Here is an 18,266-nt window from a genome sequence, read left to right on the forward strand (position 1 = left end):
TTTTAGAATTTTAGGTTTAATCAAGAAGAAATGTCAATATGCTAAACCTGAATTTATGGTCTATTTTCCCTTCTGCTTGCTCTATTCCCTTTCTCTTGGCTTCTTCTCTATCTTGTTCAATGCTTTGCCACAAAAATGGGCAGTTTTGGGGCACACACAGCAGCAGACCAACTTTTTCTCAGTCACCTTTCTCCATAGCTCTATTTCTGCTCTTCAAAACTTCCCACTTCTACTTTTAGCTTAAAAAGGTTGGGCAATAGGTATGTGAAGGAGACACTAAGCAGATAACCGTATAGTATTTCCATAGTGAATAAAAAAGAGTCTTCAGCCAGATTTTCCACCTCCACACTGCTAGATTATAAAGGTCAAATTAACATGCAATGTAGTTCATCGATGTTGCTCCACGGAAAATGGTGGTGGCACCGTGGTCACTGGGTAGAGAATACCCAGTTTTCCTCTAAGTTTCACAGAGAGATGCTTAGGTGAGTCCTCACCGGTTGGTTCCAACTTGAAGGTCATCTTCTGCCCTGCAGCCTCACAGATGTATTCTCCAGCATCTTTCTTCTCCAGCTGCTCTACAACCAGGCGCCGGCTTTTGCCCACAGTTTCTATTTTGAATTTTCTAGAGGGAACGAGCAGTCTTCTGTCCTTGTACCATTTCACTTCGGTCGCCTCCTGCGCTACCTCACAGCTGAGGGTGGCGCTTTCTGTCAGGACAGCGTTCACCTGCTTCTGGACCTTTTCTTCATTTATAAATGCGGGTTTTGGCTCTGAATGCGGAAAGGGAAGAAAATATTGATTGAGGGATTAAAATGAGATTGGTCTCACAGATTTCTGTGCACACATTTGGAAAATATTTAGGTTGCCACTTGTCAAAACCAATTGCCTTCACTGGGCAATATCTACCTTTTGTGTGACCAAATCACAATGTGGAAACTGGGGAAATAAGACCTAATTGAGAGGACCAAGAGGGCCCTTGACATAAAACTTATTGTTGCAAGCCACAAAAAAGCAAAATTAATTCAGATGTTCCCAAATACCATTTTGTCCTGCATATCATCAAAATCTCAAATTCATTTTACTGAAGACCTACAGTGAAATGTTAAGGTCACAAATACAGCACTATGGGCTTCTGGAATAGACTCTTTATGGTCTTTTCCACTGTCACTAACATGACTTTGAAAGGGACAAAGGAAATGTGACCTCCCTATAGCGCTCAGGTAGACCAGGGGTACGGTTGGCAAGGTACCCAAGGTTGTTTGCAACGTCAGTGCTTCCTTCATGCTTAAAGCTGTTCGGGCACCTTGTGAATCCTGCTCCAATAGACCAATTGCTGGGAAACTTCTATGACAAAGGGACATTTAACACCTGGCAGAAGTAGTAACACATCTCAGAAGGTTGAGATCTCAAGCGCACAACAGCACAAATTCAGAAAAATTGCTGAGTTTGCAACCCATCTCAATGAGTCCTGCTGTAGGAATTGCAAATGATAAAGCATATTCCAGCCTCTCAGTTTTCAGAAATGGGATCATAAGTCTAACAAGGAATTGAGTTTTGAATGGCTCTTTCCTTCCAAGAGGTTCAGCACACAAGAATCAACCTTTGAGACCCCAGGAATTGGGAGAAACCTGAATAAGATGTTTATTATTATTTCTATTGCATTTATATCTGCAATTATTGTATAGAAATACTAAGAATGAGATAGTCCTTTGCACTGTGCTAGAGCAAAATATTCCCATTTTTACAAGTCAATGCAATCAGGTACAGAAAATCAGGTGAAGCCTGCAGGGTACAACGAAGTCCAGACTATTGCAAATGAGTCTTTGTGTAATGGTTGTTACTTTATCGTCCTGGACTGTGATTCAGACAAGGTATGTCTCACCTGTGACATCAATCTTGAAGGTGAGTTTCTGTCCGGCAGCCTCGCAGGTGTACTCCCCAGCGTCTTTCTTCTCCACCTGTCCCACCACCAGACGACGCGATTTCCCCTCCGACTCCACCTTGAACTTCTTGCTCGAGGTGATCAGTTTCCCCTCCTTGTACCATTTCACGTCGGTCTTCTCCTGGGCCACCTCGCAGCTCAGGGTGGTGTTTTCTGATAGTGCAGCTTTCACCTCCTTCTTCACTTTGTCCGTGTTTGTAAACACAACTTCTGGCTCTGAAAAGAAAGAATTTCAAAGCGTCTCCAAGATATTATCTTGCATGATCCTCTTATCATGGCTGACATACAACACTGGAAACCAAGCTTCTGACTTGACAACAGACATCTAAAGATATTAGAGGAGCATGCAAACTGTTTAGTGTTGAGTTTTCTTGTGGTTTGTTTCGATTTTTTTTTTTAAGAAGCTTTTTCCTTTGTCACAAATGACACTAATATCAGTATATTTATGGCAGCAAGCTAGGAGATCATCTCGATCACTGATAAGAGCACTGTATGGCAGGCCCCAGTCATGGCAAGATATATTTTGGTTGAAGTTGAGAGCAAACAAATGAATTCTTACTGGGAGGAACTGTCCCTGGCTATGTCAGAGCCCCTCATTGTTGTTTCTTATTTTTAATCCAATAGCTGCACGTGCTGCCGTTACTTTCCTGTAGGCATTAGGTACGTTCTTCAGTGCAAATGGTGCTAAGACCAGGAGTTTCATGTTCAGGGCTGTGTTATTACTTCCCGTGCAACCTTGAGAAAAGCCCAGCCCATCTCACATCCTTACATCCAAACTTTGAAATCCCCTTGCTCTCCAGTAAACACGTTAGTCAGCTCACTTGCAAAAGCATCAGGAGGCAGGGAGGGAGTTGGAAAGCTGAGTCCCTTCTCCCACTCTACAGCCCCAACAGGGTGATGCATCTGGAATGAGCCTCTGGGATGCTTTCTCTAGTTGCCATTTCCATGGTGCCTTAGAAACCTTGATATATAGCGAGCCTTACAGCCTCCAGGCTGAAATGAGCTCTTCCAAGAGAAAATAAATACAATACAATACAATACAATAAAATATAAAATAAATAAAATAATAAAATAAAATAAAAATGAGTGCAGACATCAGGCAGACACCCAACTGCTCCCCACCACGACCCTACTCTGAAACACACTGAGAATCAGCTGCTTTGGAGAGTTGTTCTGGTTGTACCAACAAGTGGGGATGGAGATGTGCAATCAGTGCTTCCATTAATTAGACTCATCCCTAGAGAGATGTGTAGCCTCAGTTTTTCAAGGAGGAGCTCCCTGTCTTAAGGATTTTGTAAAGTTTTACACAGAACTTATAAAGATAATTGAATGAGTAGTTTTTTGGCCTGTTTCTCAGTCAGAGACAAGCCATCTAAGTGATGTTCTCCAAAAATTCAAAGCATAACGGGAAAAACTATCGTGAAATAATATTCATTTTTCTAAATATTCTAGAAATACGAAGGATGCGAGAAAGAATCTTCTCTCACCTGTGACATCAATCTTGAAGGTGAGTTTCTGTCCGGCAGCCTCGCAGGTGTACTCCCCAGCATCTTTCTTCTCCACCTGTCCCACCACCAGACGACGCGATTTCCCCTCCGACTCCACCTTGAACTTCTTGCTCGAGGTGATCAGTTTCCCCTCCTTGTACCATTTCACGTCAGTCTTCTCCTGGGCCACCTCACAGCTCAACGTGGTGTTTTCTGATAGTGCAGCTTTCACCTCCTTCTTCACTTTGTCCGTGTTTGTAAACACAACTTCTGGCTCTGAAAAGAGAGAGAAACTCAGAGTGCCTCCAAAATACAGTGTTGTCCAATCTCTTTATCACAGGTAACATTGAAACCAAGACTCTGACTTGAGAATACACATCTAAAACTATTGGTAGAACATTCAAACCACTTTGTGGTTAGCTTTTGTGTTTTGTTTTGGGTTTTGAGTGCAGACATTGGGCAGACAGCCTACCATGCTTCACCATGACCCTGCTCTGAAACACACTAGGAATCAACTGCTTTGCAGAGTTGTTCTGGTTGTACCAACATGTTGGGATGGAGACATGCCATCAGTACTTTCCTCTTGAGGTCCCTGTTCCTACAGAGATGGGTAGATCCCAAAGTTTTTCAAGGATGAAGCTCCCTGTCTTAAAGATTTTCTAATGTTTTACGATTATAATAATATACAATAATATTCATTTTTCTAAATGGTCTACAAATAGGAAAGCTGGGCCAAAGAATCTTCTCTCACCTGTGACGTTAAGCTTGAAGGTGAGTTTCTGTCCAGCAGCCTCACAGGTGTACTCCCCAGCATCTTTCTTCTCCACCTGTCCCACCACCAGACGACGCGATTTCCCCTCCGACTCCACCTTGAACTTCTTGCTCGAGGTGATCAGTTTCCCCTCCTTGTACCATTTCACGTCGGTCTTCTCCTGGGCCACCTCGCAGCTCAGAGTGGCGTTTTCTGATAGTGCAGCTTTCACCTCTTTCTGCACTTTCTCTTTGTTGATAAATGCATCTTCTGCCTCTGGAATTGAGGATATAGGGACGGATTTACAAAATTAATCTTTCACACACACCCCCATTCCCAAATGCACACATCAGTCTTTGGATTGTGATGATGAATACGGATTTCACATTCACATTCCCTGTCAACCTGTCAGCTCAATGTCAACATTTGAACGACATCAAATGCAAGTGAAGGATTCCTTTACTGGTAGTCCAAACCAGTTTAGATAACCCCAAAGCTGCTTTTATCTTCACCACTGTCATTCTCCAAAATCCGCAGAAAAGAAGTTCTCATGTCCTAATGCCCAGTAGCACACCCATGGATGCAGACTGTAAGAAGTCCATTTGCTGTTGGAGTACAAGCATTAACTTGTCTAAATTACCCAAAACTTGCACTTTGCTTTGCCAGCCAAAGTAAAGCTATTCTTGGGAAACAAACTTTATGAGCCTATTCTGTGTCTATATCCTTATTTCCCAAATGTTCCAAAGATGTGTCATCCCAGAAGTGTTTTTCTCTATTGAATAAAAATTAGCCACCTCCCATGGTATTTGCTTAGCATTGACCATGCCAGAATAAAAAAGCAATGTAATATATGAACTCCTCAATTTGCTTTAAATACATCAAGACCCAATCAAGGGATGTCAAGGTTTACTACTGTTCTTGTTAATATCATGGAAAAGAGACCTGGTTTCCTCAGCTACTGCTTCTGACACCAGTTCTAGTATTTCCTTTTAGCTGGCAGAGACCATAACGAAAATATTTCCTCCATAATAAAGATATACTTTATCTAAGGAAGAGGCATTCACAAGAGAATGCTTGTGCTCCAAAGATTTTCTCTGTTCTTTAATTTTTCCTGCAATAATCGAATTCTCATTTTCTATCAGTGCATCTCCACCACATTCCCAGGGAAATTCCCCAGTGATCTTCAGCCTGCTGTGGAAATCCACTGCATTCATCATTTGCAAAGAAGAGAGACAGGTCTATTAGTTTGAACATAACCACATGAATAAATTAGTACGATTTAAATACTGGCTCCATCGCAACCAGCTGAGATGGAATTTGCAAAGCCACGTAAATTTTATCTCCTGCAGTTTTTCAGGATTTAAAACAGAGATACAGTAAATGTAATTACCTGTGACGATGATCTTGAAGGTGAGTTTCTGTCCGGCAGCCTCGCAGGTGTACTCCCCAGCATCTTTCTTCTCCACCTGGCCCACCACCAGACGACGCGATTTCCCCTCCGACTCCACCTTGAACTTCTTGCTCGAGGTGATCAGTTTCCCCTCCTTGTACCATTTCACGTCGGTCTTCTCCTGGGCCACCTCACAGCTCAACGTGGCGTTTTCTGATAGCGCAGCTTTCACCTCCTTCTTCACTTTGTCCTTGTTGATAAACGCAACTTCTGCTTCTGTAGGGTGGGAAAATCTATTTAAAAACCACACATCTGTTCACCCCATCCAGAGTGTCCAAACCCAAACAAAAAGTCCTTTTTATGGCAACTGCCAGATCTCTGTCAATTTGGAATGATCCCACTCACAGCAAAGATACAGTGAGGACACAGCCCTCTGTACAACTCAAGGACAACACATCAGCCATTTCTGAGTAAAACAACAGAATGTCTCAGCAGTTTAACTTCTTTCACATATTGATGGATAAACACAAAATCTGACTCTTCTTCCTTAATATAATGCACAAATAATCTCCCAATCATATCCACCACTGGGATCCATATGTAAACCTTGCCCATTCTAGGTACTTCTTGATTACACTTGTTCTCCTACTTCTTCCAGACCTATTTTCTTTCACATCTGGTAGCCAGCCCTACTTTTATCCCTGTAAATCACAACAACAAACACCAACTTTAATTTGTCCTTACTATGACAACAGAAAACAACAAGGACTGCTGAATGGGATTCATCTCACGGATGAAGACAATTAGCTGTGGGCATATGTGTGCCAGTGGTGCAGACAAGCTGGTGCCTGATCTCCCTCCCAACATCTGGGCCACACAGTCCCTGGATCCTGGAGAGGGATTCATTTTGCTGTGTAGTAAAGGAAACCCATGGAGCAATCTGTGTTGACAGCAAATATCTCCCACCTGTGACGTTAAGCTTGAAGGTGAGTTTCTGTCCGGCAGCCTCGCAGGTGTACTCCCCAGCATCTTTCTTCTCCACCTGGCCCACCACCAGACGACGCGATTTCCCCTCCGACTCCACCTTGAACTTCTTGCTCGAGGTGATCAGTTTCCCCTCCTTGTACCATTTCACGTCGGTCTTCTCCTGGGCCACCTCGCAGCTCAATGTGGCGTTTTCTGATAGTGCAGCTTTCACCTCCTTCTTCACTTTGTCCTTGTTGATAAACGCATCTTCTGCCTCTGAAACAGGGAAACACGAAGGAAAGAAATGTAAGATATAAAAAGCTTGCAACAAGACAATATTACATGTATTTTGTGTAAGTGCTTTACAGGACCATTTCTTGTAAGCAACATTGCTTTGCAATTCTTTTTATCACATAAAATATTACACCCTCAAAACTTAGCCCATGTAACTATCATACCTCTTTGACTGGAATTCACAAGTAGATTGACAATCTCATTCAAAATTTTCACATTTCTTATAATGAAGACAAAGATAAATTTCCCCCTTTATGTCTTTATGATATTTCTACACACCTCACTTGGAACTAGCCAAATGTAGCACAACCATGAGCTACCACCTTCACTATCACATCATTTACAGGAATTTACCACCATCTCTTTCGAGGTCCCTTCCAATCCCAAACATACTGTGATACTGTGATCTCGATATTTTAGATTAAGACTGAGTGTTTTTCAGACAATATCTTGGAATACAACCCCAAAGAAATGACAAAGATACAGTTCTTAACATGGAAAAGTACTTGGTCTACGTTATAAATAAAACTGGCCTATAAAATTTGAAGTATACTATTCTTTCCTCTAAAATCTCTGGTTTTTCAGAAAACTGGCCACAAGGAATCTTGTCTTAACACAAGCAATAAGAATGAAGTGTTTAAAATCATTTTCTTCCACAGTACCACTAAGAACTTCCAGCTAAACAAGTAGAGATGGCATCAAAAAGATATCATGTGCGATAAATAGTTTGTTAGGTATACGGAAAGATTCAGTTGTCACCTTGCTAATGAGGACTGACTGACAAATTACATCTTTTACTGATGATTTTAATGATTGTTTTACCTGGTTCTCCTTTCACCAGCAACTGGTGTAGTCACGGTTGGCTTTTGTATCAGTGTACATTTCATACAATCATAGAATGTCCTGAGCTGGAGGGACCCACAAGGATCGTCGAGTCCAATTCATGTCTCTCATTTGAGATGTAGAAGGACAAACAGATCTTAAACAAATGAGCTGCCACATTTTTTTTCCACTGATTTACCCTAAGAAATGTCTGTACAAGAAGTCTGGTATGGCTACGTGATCGATGTCACATAGCAACAACTGTCCAGCATTTAGCACAGGTGGCCTATGCCTATTTGGTTCCCAGGTATGCGTTTGAGTGCTGAAGTCCATGATGCCACTGCTACAGAAGCATACCCTCCAAAGATAAATATTGGAATAGCAAGAGTGTGGGGTTGGCATTGCCCTAGGTTACATAGAATCATAGAATAGTTTGGGTTGGAAGGGACCTCCAAAGCTCATCCAGTGCCACCCCTGCCATGAGCAGGGACATCTTCACCAGCTCAGGTTGCTCAGAGCCCCGTCCAGCCTGGCCTGGGATGTCTCCAGGGATGGTTCATCCACCACCTCTCTGGGCAACTTGTGACCACCCTCAGTTTAAAAAATTTCTTCCTCATGTCTGGCCTGAATCTTCCTCCTTTAGCTTAAAACCATCACCCCTTGTCCTATCACCACAGGCCTTGCTAAAATTCTTCCCCTTGGCTTCAGACACCCAGGTTACCTGGTTAAAGTGACCTGGGAGGCTCTTGGTTCTCCCTGGCAGTCGTGGTGAACCCCTTCCATAACCTGTGCTATTCCCTTCCTACCCCGAGCCACCCTCAGCACCCTCCTAGTGCTATCTACCCCTCCTTGATGACTTTCTCATCTGCATTCCATCCCTGTCATGTCTGCACTCCGAGTGGCAGCAGCTGCCTGGGAGGGTGAGGACTTAGGGGTAAGTTCAGGTCAAGTTCCTACACTGCTGACCATGGCACTACATGCAGTCCTGGGAGCCACATCACAGGCTTGTCATCAATATTGCACAGTCCACGGAAAGAGGGAGGACTTATGAAGCAGGAACCCAGCTTACGTGCTCTAAATTTGAGCTCCTCTGTTTATATTGGCTGTAGAAGTGGTGTAGCGAGGCGTCTTTGTTATCAAGGTGACGTTAATGAGGCCTGTGCTGGATCGTACCAAACTCCTCCAAGGCACAGGTCAGCCCACTGCAGATTAAGCACCATTTTGATATCTAAAAGAGCTCCAGCACACACACCGTGTTTTGCATTCAAAACTGGTTGCAGAAATATAAACATTTCAACTTTCAGCTACAACTTGGACTGTGAACATGCAGGATGCACTTAGCAAATGAGTTACAAACTGGTCTTTGTCCATGGGTGCTGTATTTAAAATTACAAGTTGACAGGGCAGGAATATTCCAGATGGGTTACTCCTTGTTCTCTGCATTCTTTCCATTTAATACAAATCATTCTTATAATTATAGGAAATGTGACTAAAACTTTTAATCAACTTATTAAGCAATTTGCTCTAGCCAGTAATTTACCTTAGAAGATTATTTTAAAGTTAAATAAGTGTTCAGTGCAGATGACATTTCCAGCCTCAGCTGAAGCTGGTTAGCAAAGTTCCACTGAAACTCAGAAGAATGATTTTCAGCATAGGAAGCTTTCACCAGCTTCAAATAAGAATTTCACTGTATACCATGAATCTTCAGATAATGATATTTCAGAAGCAGTTATTTCAGCTACACAACCAGCACAGTCCCTACGTGTGCAGCACCTGCTTCTTTTTATATTAAGCCAAAAAAGTTATATCTGCATCCCAAAACTCAACACTGAGCATCTAACCTTTAAGCTGCCCATAAATAGGGAAGGTTTTGTGACACCAGTAGAGCCCTGGAGTACAGGAACCCTGAAAAGCTTTCCGAGTGCAATGGTAAGAGGATAAATTAAGACCCAGAAAGCCACCGCGCTTTGGGATAATCTGGTCAGATGAGGATTTCTGCAGCAGAAGAGCCAACCACTCCGAGTACTCATAATCCCTCCTGACTTTCACACTAGATCATTTTCCAGTGAGTGCTGGACTTGCACGTCGTGTTACAGTCGTACACACGAGAAATACAGCAACGGTATCCAGGCAGAGCCCTCTCCGCTTGCGACAGAGGGGGAGAGGTGTTACATTACCCTGCGCTGCCATGAAGTCATCCCATTTGAAAGAGAACCGAAAACCTTTGGTTTCTGAGGCAGATGGCTAAGAATAACCCTCAGTCGAAGAAATTCAAGGGTAAAAGCACTAAATTTCCATGTTTTCTGGCTACACCTCTGCAGTAATGTATAAGATGGTTTCAACAAGTTGGTTTAATACTAATCTGTGCCGTGGTTTTTCTATCCATGTCCGTGTTGCATTTTCTCTGAAAGACGGCTCTCAAATCTAGCTTTACTGTAACCCATCCTTCACTGAAAACAGCAGTTCCCTGAGCCAAAATCACGAGCTAAGTAATTTGTGAAAAACAGCCAAAGTGCCCCAACACGCACCCTGTGTACCCCACGCAGAGTGGGGACACATAACAGCGGGTGGCTCACAGCACATGCAATGGGGAGCAGCAAAGCTTTACGCTGTAGTAGCAGCTGTATATTGCACATAGAAGACAGAGGCAAAAGGGTGCCCCAGGATAGTGGGAAAGCACTAAAAACTGCAACATTTACAAGGGAACAGCATGCAAGCTATGCCCTGCAAGAACTTAGAATCATAGAATCATTTAGGTTGGAAAAGACCTTTAAGGTCATCAAGTCCAGTCGTTAACCCAACACTGTCACTAAACCATGTCCCTAAATACCTCATCTATGTGTCTTTTAAACCCCTCCAGGGATGGTGACTCCACCACTTCCCTGGGCAACCTGTCCCAATGCCTGACAACGCTTTTGGTAACAAATTTTTCTGAATATCCAATCTAGACTTTCAGGTCTCCACCATGGTTGTGAGCGGGAAAGTCAATAGACTCCCAGCACAGTTGCTCTTCTGCATAGCTGATAAAACGCCAGACATTATGCCAGCATTATGTTCCCAATGTGTTTGATGTCATAAGAAAGCAGATTAGAAAGTAGATTCCCTATTCAGATTGGCTCAGAATATGAGACAACTCTAACACTAAAGAAGAGGCATTTGGCTGCAAAGACAGTGGAGTTTTATGGATAAAAACCAAACCCCTTCCTATCACCCAACGCAGTAATGATCACTCAGAATGTAGCCAACATGTCCATGGTTTCCTGGAGCCTGAGATGAAACTTGCTGGACCTCTTGCAAAATATACTGAGACCAAAGAAACCTCTAGTGTAATCAGAGTGAAAGAATGGCCTCAGTATTTAATCCCCAGACTCCAAACTATGTTGGTAAGGAGAAGAATGGAAATATAAATAAATATTCCTGGACTCATGCCTGTCATTGCAGATGTAGAATTCATAATGAAGAGTTATCACCTTTGGGTTCAGCAGGTCACAGATATGTGAAAAGCAACTTATCCAAAGTTTTTAGGACAATATGCTACCAAACCTTCTCAATACAGCAACAACAAAATAGGGATCTTGTAAAGGCTACTGTTTAAATATTGCTTGATAGGCAAGGATTTGCACCACTTCGTATAGATTTACAGATAACAATTGGGCATCCAACGAAAGATAAGCAAAGTGGCAGGGGAAGAGCTGGATGAAAGGCTGTTAAATACAACACATAATTCAAGTTCCACACATCTGTATCCATTTGTTTTTATCGTGTATGAAGTTTCATGGTGCATGGAGTTATGAGGCTGTGTTCACATATGTGTTTGTGCAGCCAGACCTGTGGAATAACTGAAGTAATTCTATGGTTTTGGAGTGAGGACATGTAGAGGAACGATTAAATGAAGAGGGAAGGAAACAGAGACTTTTGTCAAAGACTAGCAAGAAGAAGAGGAAGAGCAATACTAATGATCAAATTGCAAGAGGTCCTTTAGCACAATGCCTGCTAATGAAAAATCTTTGTTGCAAGAGGTCCATTAGCACAATGCCTGCTAATGAAAACTCTTCGTTCACTATCTGAGCCTGAGGACACACAGAGGGAGTTGAGGAGCTGATATCAGGACACCTGCACGTAATCAGTAGATCTGCACAGTCCCACACAGCCTCACTGAGATGGTAGCTCAGACCAACATCAGAAAGTACTTCAACAGCATTTCTAGTATTCTGACAGGTAAAATGGAAGACACCCAGCCACAAAGAAAAGGCAATGGAATATAAACCAGACTATGTCTCACCTGTGACGATGATCTTGAAGGTGAGTTTCTGTCCGGCAGCCTCGCAGGTGTACTCCCCAGCATCTTTCTTCTCCACCTGGCCCACCACCAGACGACGCGATTTCCCCTCCGACTCCACCTTGAACTTCTTGCTCGAGGTGATCAGTTTCCCCTCCTTGAACCATTTCACGTCGGTCTTCTCCTGGGCCACCTCGCAGCTCAGGGTGGCGTTTTCTGATAGTGCAGCTTTCACCTCCTTCTTCACTTTGTCCTTGTTGATAAACGCATCTTCTGCTTCTGTAGGGTGGGAGAATCAGTTTAAAAACCACACATCTGTTCATGCTGTCCAGAGTGTTCGAATAAAAATGAAAAATTTTGCTTATGACAACTGCCACATCTCTGTCGATTTGGAATGATCCCACTCACAGCAAAGACACAGTGAGGACACAGTCTTCTGTACAGCCTGAGGACAACACATCAGCCATTTCTGAGCAAAACAACAGAATGCCTCAGGAGCTCATCTTCTTCCCATCACCACAAGAAATCTGACTTTTTGTTCCTTAACATAATAGGCAAATATTCTCCCAATCATATCCTTCACTGGGATCCACATGTAAACCTTGCCCATTCTAGGTATTTCTTAAGCAGACCTGTTCTCCTACTTCTTCAAGACCTATTTTCTTTCACATCTGGGAGCTGGATCTACCTTTATTTCTATAAATCACAAAACCATAAGTAATTTTTTTTATTTTTTATTTACTGAGAAAGCAGAAAGTAAGGACCTCTGAATGGGATTCACCTCACAGATGAAGACAACAAACTGTAGGCATCTGAGTGGCAGATACAGAAAAGTTGGTCATCTAATCACCCTCACTACTCAATGAACATCTGGGCTACGCAGTCCCTGGAGAGGAATTCATTTTGCTCTGTAGTAAAGGGAAATCAGGGACCACTCTGTGATGAGAACTGACATGTCTCACCTGTGACATCAATCTTGAAGGTGAGTTTCTGTCCGGCAGCCTCGCAGGTGTACTCCCCAGCATCTTTCTTCTCCACCTGTCCCACCACCAGACGACGCGATTTCCCCTCCGACTCCACCTTGAACTTCTTGCTCGAGGTGATCAGTTTCCCCTCCTTGTACCATTTCACGTCGGTCTTCTCCTGGGCCACCTCACAGCTCAATGTGGCATTTTGTGTCAGTACAGCCTTCACCTCCTTTTGTACCTTGTCCTTGTTTGTAAACACATCTTCAGTCTCTGTAAGAAAGCCACAACTGTCACACGTAGCTTTTTGCAGTTGTCTTCTCCAGTGCTTAATCAAGTTTCCTCTATTTCACTATGTTTTCCCCTGACAGGTAGTATCGTGATGGTCCATTAAGGGAGGACAACACCTTCATCTCTGCTTTGCTGGTAGGAGGTGAATAATTGTACGGGAATTCTGGGATAAATTATCAAAACTCACTATTTGAGCACAGATTTGCACATGGGACTTAGAGCATGAACATTCACTGCCTGATCCCTCCTCCCTCTTCTTTCTTTTTCTCTTCCTATGCCTCTTCCAGTGAATCCAAAGGAAACAGCCCTCTTATCCTAATATACAGGAACATTTGCTCTTTTGCTGCCTATTTGGGCCACTCAAATTCAGCCATTCTCCACCTAATCAGAGCTCTTCAAACACCGCCCCCCCCTTCCTTTTTTTTTTTTTTTAATTCTATTTTTTTTTTCCTATTTTTACCCTATATTTTTTATCTACCTCTGCTACGGCCTCACGCTGTGATTCTGCACGAGTTTTGCTGCAGACAGACCAGGTGAGAGGTGCAGAAGTTATCACCCTTGCACATAATTTCTTTTTGTGGTTACAAGTCGTGGATGTAACAGTGTGTGTATAAAACGTTGTATGAAAATTAACTGAAAATCGAGTCCTATGGCTGAAATATTTCACCCCAGAGAGGTTGTGAGATGGTCCTCTGAATGTAAGATACTACTCAAAATGGAATATTCCTTTATCTATGATGTTTCTAGCATTTTCTCACCTCTGACTTTGACTTGGAATGTTGTTCTATCATCCTTGGTTTCACAGGTATAGCTCCCTTGGTCTTGCTGTGTCACCTTCTTGATGATGAGCTTGCGGTGCGCCCCCTGGGAGACAATTGTTGTCCTCTGGTCCTGCTTCACCTCAGTTTGATCCTTCTTCCATACCACAGCTCCACTCGCAGCTGACACCTCACAGACGAGCTCCAGGTTTTCAGAAGGCCTGACTGATATTTCTGGAGTCGTTTTGGGCTTGTTGACGAAAGTAACAGCTCCATCTGGAAAGAGAAAAAGAGAAAACAGCTTATGCCTTCATGCAGGCTTATCAGCACAAAGTTAAGACACAGTAATTACCAATCATTATTTCATTGCTAGTCTCACTTGGATGATCAGGTTTCAACTCTGGAGGTGTAATGTACATATTTCTGCATGGTATTATTGCAACCTAATTAGGACAGAGTGTTAACAGTTATGGCAATAAACTGTGGTTATGAGTCAGACAAGGTTCTCCTGAGCTACAGCAACGTTATCTCTACCAGGAAACACATTGTCCAAGTTTATATCTTCCAGAGGGTTAGTACACCTGGTCTCCAGTTTGGGAGTTGCGTGTTGATGAACCCTTTACACTGTATCAGGTCTACGCTGTGCTATTAATACTAGCCTTATGAAGTTCTAGATAGACATGGATCTATGCCTACCGGGATCCATAACCAGAATCACCTAGGTGCTGTGCATCCATTTTCTGCCTCCCTTTCGTAAGTCAAACATGAAAGGCGCTGCAGAGCACGGACGCAGTGGTTTCTATTACCAAGCCATGAGCAGAACCTGGCCCAACATCATGAGACCATAAAACCTGATGTGTGCTTTAATTCAGAGCTCCTGACTCAACACACATATGAATGTTGGTGCCCAACTTTCTGACAGGTGGTGCAAACCCCTTTTATCCTCAGATAATTGCTCTCAGTTACAGCGCAATCACATTCATCTCTCCTACATCCTTTTGGATCTTTGAAATTGAGCTGAGGTGCCTTCCAGTTGCTGGGGCTTTAGTCATCACTCCTATTTTCTGATTTCAAGCATGCTCTAGGGAACACGTATTGATGCCAGAGACCCCAAACAGCTTTGAAAATACTCAATAAGCTCTTGTTGGAAGTGATGAGGGGCCTTCTTTTACATGTTTCTGAGCCCATTCCTGCAGCACCATGTTCATGTGATCAGACCCATCGGACTAATTCTTTCCCAGATCAAATCAGGGTAGAATCACAGAATCATTTTGGTTGGAAGAGACCATCAGGATCATTGAGCCCAAGCTTTGACTTAACACTGGCACTAAAACATGTCCCTAAGAGCCTCATCTACAATACAAAGGGAATAATCTCATTGATAAGATATTCTCCAGCTCAAGTAGCAGAGGTTCCTCCTTTGATACCTCAGCTCAAACTCTGCCAACTGCACGGGCTGGTGGCCACACAATGTATGTTGTGTATGCAGCAACAATATAGCTTTTTTATCAACTCGGGGATTTTGCAAGTGTATTTGTAAAGGTAAAACCAAAGACAACTAAGTAAGTGGAGACGGGCACCTTGCATGTAAAATATGGGCAAACCTACCTGACACACCCTGTCCCTAAGCTAATGAGCAATATTTGATGAGCATGTCAGGTATTTCATACCCTCCATTCCACTAAGCCAGTCCTTGCCCGAAGAACAAGCTGATGGGTGCCAGTTATAACCAACCTTAGCTTAGTATTGCATTTCTTTTAGCAGCAACTGTTGCTTTCCATCACCGAGTATCCCAAGGACAACTGCTACGCCACAGCCATGCCAAGCATGTCTGTGGCACCAGAAAACAAATATTTCATTAAGAATTGTAATAGTTAGTACTGGTCTGTTTTAAAAAAAATGAGATGACCAAGGAAGAATAGTCCCTCCAGAGCTCTGCAGTTCAGGATTATTGAGGACACTCATAGGTGGGTCAGGTGCTGATCTCTTGTCTCTGTTGACCGATGATGGAACCCAAGGGAATGGCAAGAGGATGTGCCAGGGGAGGTTTAGGTTGGACATGAGGAAAAGGGTCTTCACCCAGAGGGTGCTGGACACTGGAACAGGCTCCCCAGGGAGGTGTCACAGCCCCAAGCCTGACAGGGTTCAAGAAGAGACTGGACAACGTCCTCAGACACACGGTGTGAATTTTGGAGTTGCCAGGAGTTGGACTCAAGGATCCTTGTGGGTCCGTTCCAGCTCAGGATGTTCTATTATTCTACCATAAAGACAGATTACTTCCCTGCCCTACGACCATCCCCTGACTGCGCAGTGATTCTTAGCACTCTGGAAACTTTACAGTGACATGTGAAACAAGGTGGAAATTGCCCTAGCTAAGGTTTTGTTCACAGGCTATAACTCAATCATTTTTCATCAAAATGTTCATGGAGAAACACGGTTACTTAGCAGATTCCTTTATTTGAACCATGTGATGTTTTGTCATAGGAGTTACAGGAGAGATTCGCTTAAGCTACAAGTAGTCAACAAAAAGTCAGGTATCCTATCTCAGGTAATCAGGCTTCCTCTGTACTTGATGTTCAGACAAAGGCAGCTCCAGAAAACTTTTAAAACCCATCTTAGATGTCTCTCATCAGACAGTATAAATTTCCTTCTGGAAGGTACCTTTCACTCTGCATCAATCAGATCAGATTGGCTCTTTTAGGCCAGCTTTTCAATGGGTAAAGTCAGGGACTTAAGAATTACACTCAAAAAGAAACTGTGTAATGTTTGATTCTCAATCAAAGAGAACTGGAGGCAGGATGCAGGGCGAATACCTGAGCAAATATCAGTTGCAAACTGGAAGCAGTTCCTCTAGTTTAGTAAATCCTGTGTTAGTTTAATCAGCTATGATGAGTTTTTCGTTATCTGATGAGCAGCATCATAGAAACATGGATGTACTGTTACAGGTGACAAACCATCGGTTGTCACTTCTCTTAAATTGCATTTTACTGCAGCATGTAGACGCACCATGAGAAGCTTTCAGTAGAGTTTCGATTTGTAACTTAGGACTGGGTTAAAAATTAGGCTCTACATATAAGCCAGAAAACCACTTTTAGGAGGAAGGTTCCCACCAGGCTAGGCAAATCGGATCAATTTAATTTCCAAGATATTGAATTTCACAGATAAATTCCTGTGTCATTTTATACTCTGGCTCCATCCTGGACTGGAACACATCACTGACAAGCATTTCTGTCCCGGGCTTAACCTGACAGCCACGTGTTCTACCACGTGCTTTATGGGCTTGTGCCATGAACTAATGGCTTCACCTACAGTACCGCAGGGAGATGTCTCAGAGATCACAGTGTCCTTTGGGAACAGCAGGAGATGCTTAACTCTCAAAATCAGGGGTTAAAATTGTCTAAGGAGGACACGGGGCTTTCATAGTAAGACTTCAGGACAACCTTGGTCAGGAAATTCAAAGATGATGTGTATGCTGAGGCAATCCCTGAGCTAAAAGGATAAAGGTCAGATGTGGTTCTCCAAATTGTGACTCCAGCCCTGCTGAAAGCTTGTGATGACTTGAATACATAACAACATTGCTAAATTATTTGTCCATATGGTGAGTTTGCATAGCAATCACAATACAGATCAAGAGTCTCTGCAATAGTACTGTACAGCCTTGGCCAAAAAAAAGGCAATAGACAAGTATAATGAACTAAGTCCTGAGTTTCTAACATACTGTGATGCCATACTTGCATCACAAACTTACCCAAGACTTTTAAATCAAAAATCAGAGTGTCATCTCCAATTTTGCATGTATATGTTCCTTCATCTTCTTTTGTCACAGCCGAAGCCACAAGTTTGTGCAGTTTTCCTTTATCTTCCATGGTGAATTTCTTGCTGGCTGTGATTTCTTTGCCACCTTTGTACCACTTAACCATGATGTTGGCCTCAGAGGTCTCAGAAACAAATTCAGCCTGTTTTCCAGAGGTGGCCCTGATAACTCCTCCAGTTCTCTCTTTGTTTATGAAGTTTGCTAGTGCTGAAACAAGATAGAGACACTGGTAAATAATTGTGTGGACATCAGTAAATATATACAACACTTACATTAGGTATTAATTTATCATAAGAACAAGTATACACTTTTAATTATGGGTCTAGTTACTAGGTTCTAACGCAGAAGCAGTCAAAATCCAGCCTTTATAAACCATATATGCGATTATCACGTGTCTGAAAACCAGAGCACATACAACACAGGAGGCAAAACCAATGGGAGAGGAAGTCTTAAGCCATAGGGTTATGAAGAAAATATCTGAGAGAGGTGCAGAAATATATATGACAC

At 42.8% G+C, this 18,266-nt stretch overlaps 1 protein-coding gene across 25 annotated transcripts in view; it reads right to left on the reverse strand.

The window, feature by feature from the left end:
- OBSCN (obscurin, cytoskeletal calmodulin and titin-interacting RhoGEF) overlaps positions 1-18,266 on the reverse strand; it is a 198,490-nt gene that overhangs the window by 147,098 nt on the left and 33,126 nt on the right. For 21 of the 25 annotated variants that reach the window (XM_071805413.1, XM_071805403.1, XM_071805391.1 and 18 more), the window contains exons 8-17: positions 17,694-17,966; positions 13,946-14,221; positions 12,894-13,169; positions 11,935-12,210; positions 6,537-6,812; positions 5,571-5,846; positions 4,181-4,456; positions 3,430-3,705; positions 1,883-2,158; positions 495-770 (exon numbers count right to left, since the gene is read on the reverse strand). In XM_071805413.1, coding sequence (XP_071661514.1) covers positions 495-770; positions 1,883-2,158; positions 3,430-3,705; positions 4,181-4,456; positions 5,571-5,846; positions 6,537-6,812; positions 11,935-12,210; positions 12,894-13,169; positions 13,946-14,221; positions 17,694-17,966 — 2,757 coding nt within the window. The remainder of the gene's footprint in view (positions 1-494; positions 771-1,882; positions 2,159-3,429; positions 3,706-4,180; positions 4,457-5,570; positions 5,847-6,536; positions 6,813-11,934; positions 12,211-12,893; positions 13,170-13,945; positions 14,222-17,693; positions 17,967-18,266) is intronic. The other 4 variants (XM_071805396.1, XM_071805405.1, XM_071805404.1 and 1 more) reach the window with 4 other exon arrangements.

Source organism: Patagioenas fasciata, chromosome 2 (assembly GCF_037038585.1).
Source record: "Patagioenas fasciata isolate bPatFas1 chromosome 2, bPatFas1.hap1, whole genome shotgun sequence".
Taxonomy (NCBI): domain Eukaryota; kingdom Metazoa; phylum Chordata; class Aves; order Columbiformes; family Columbidae; genus Patagioenas; species Patagioenas fasciata.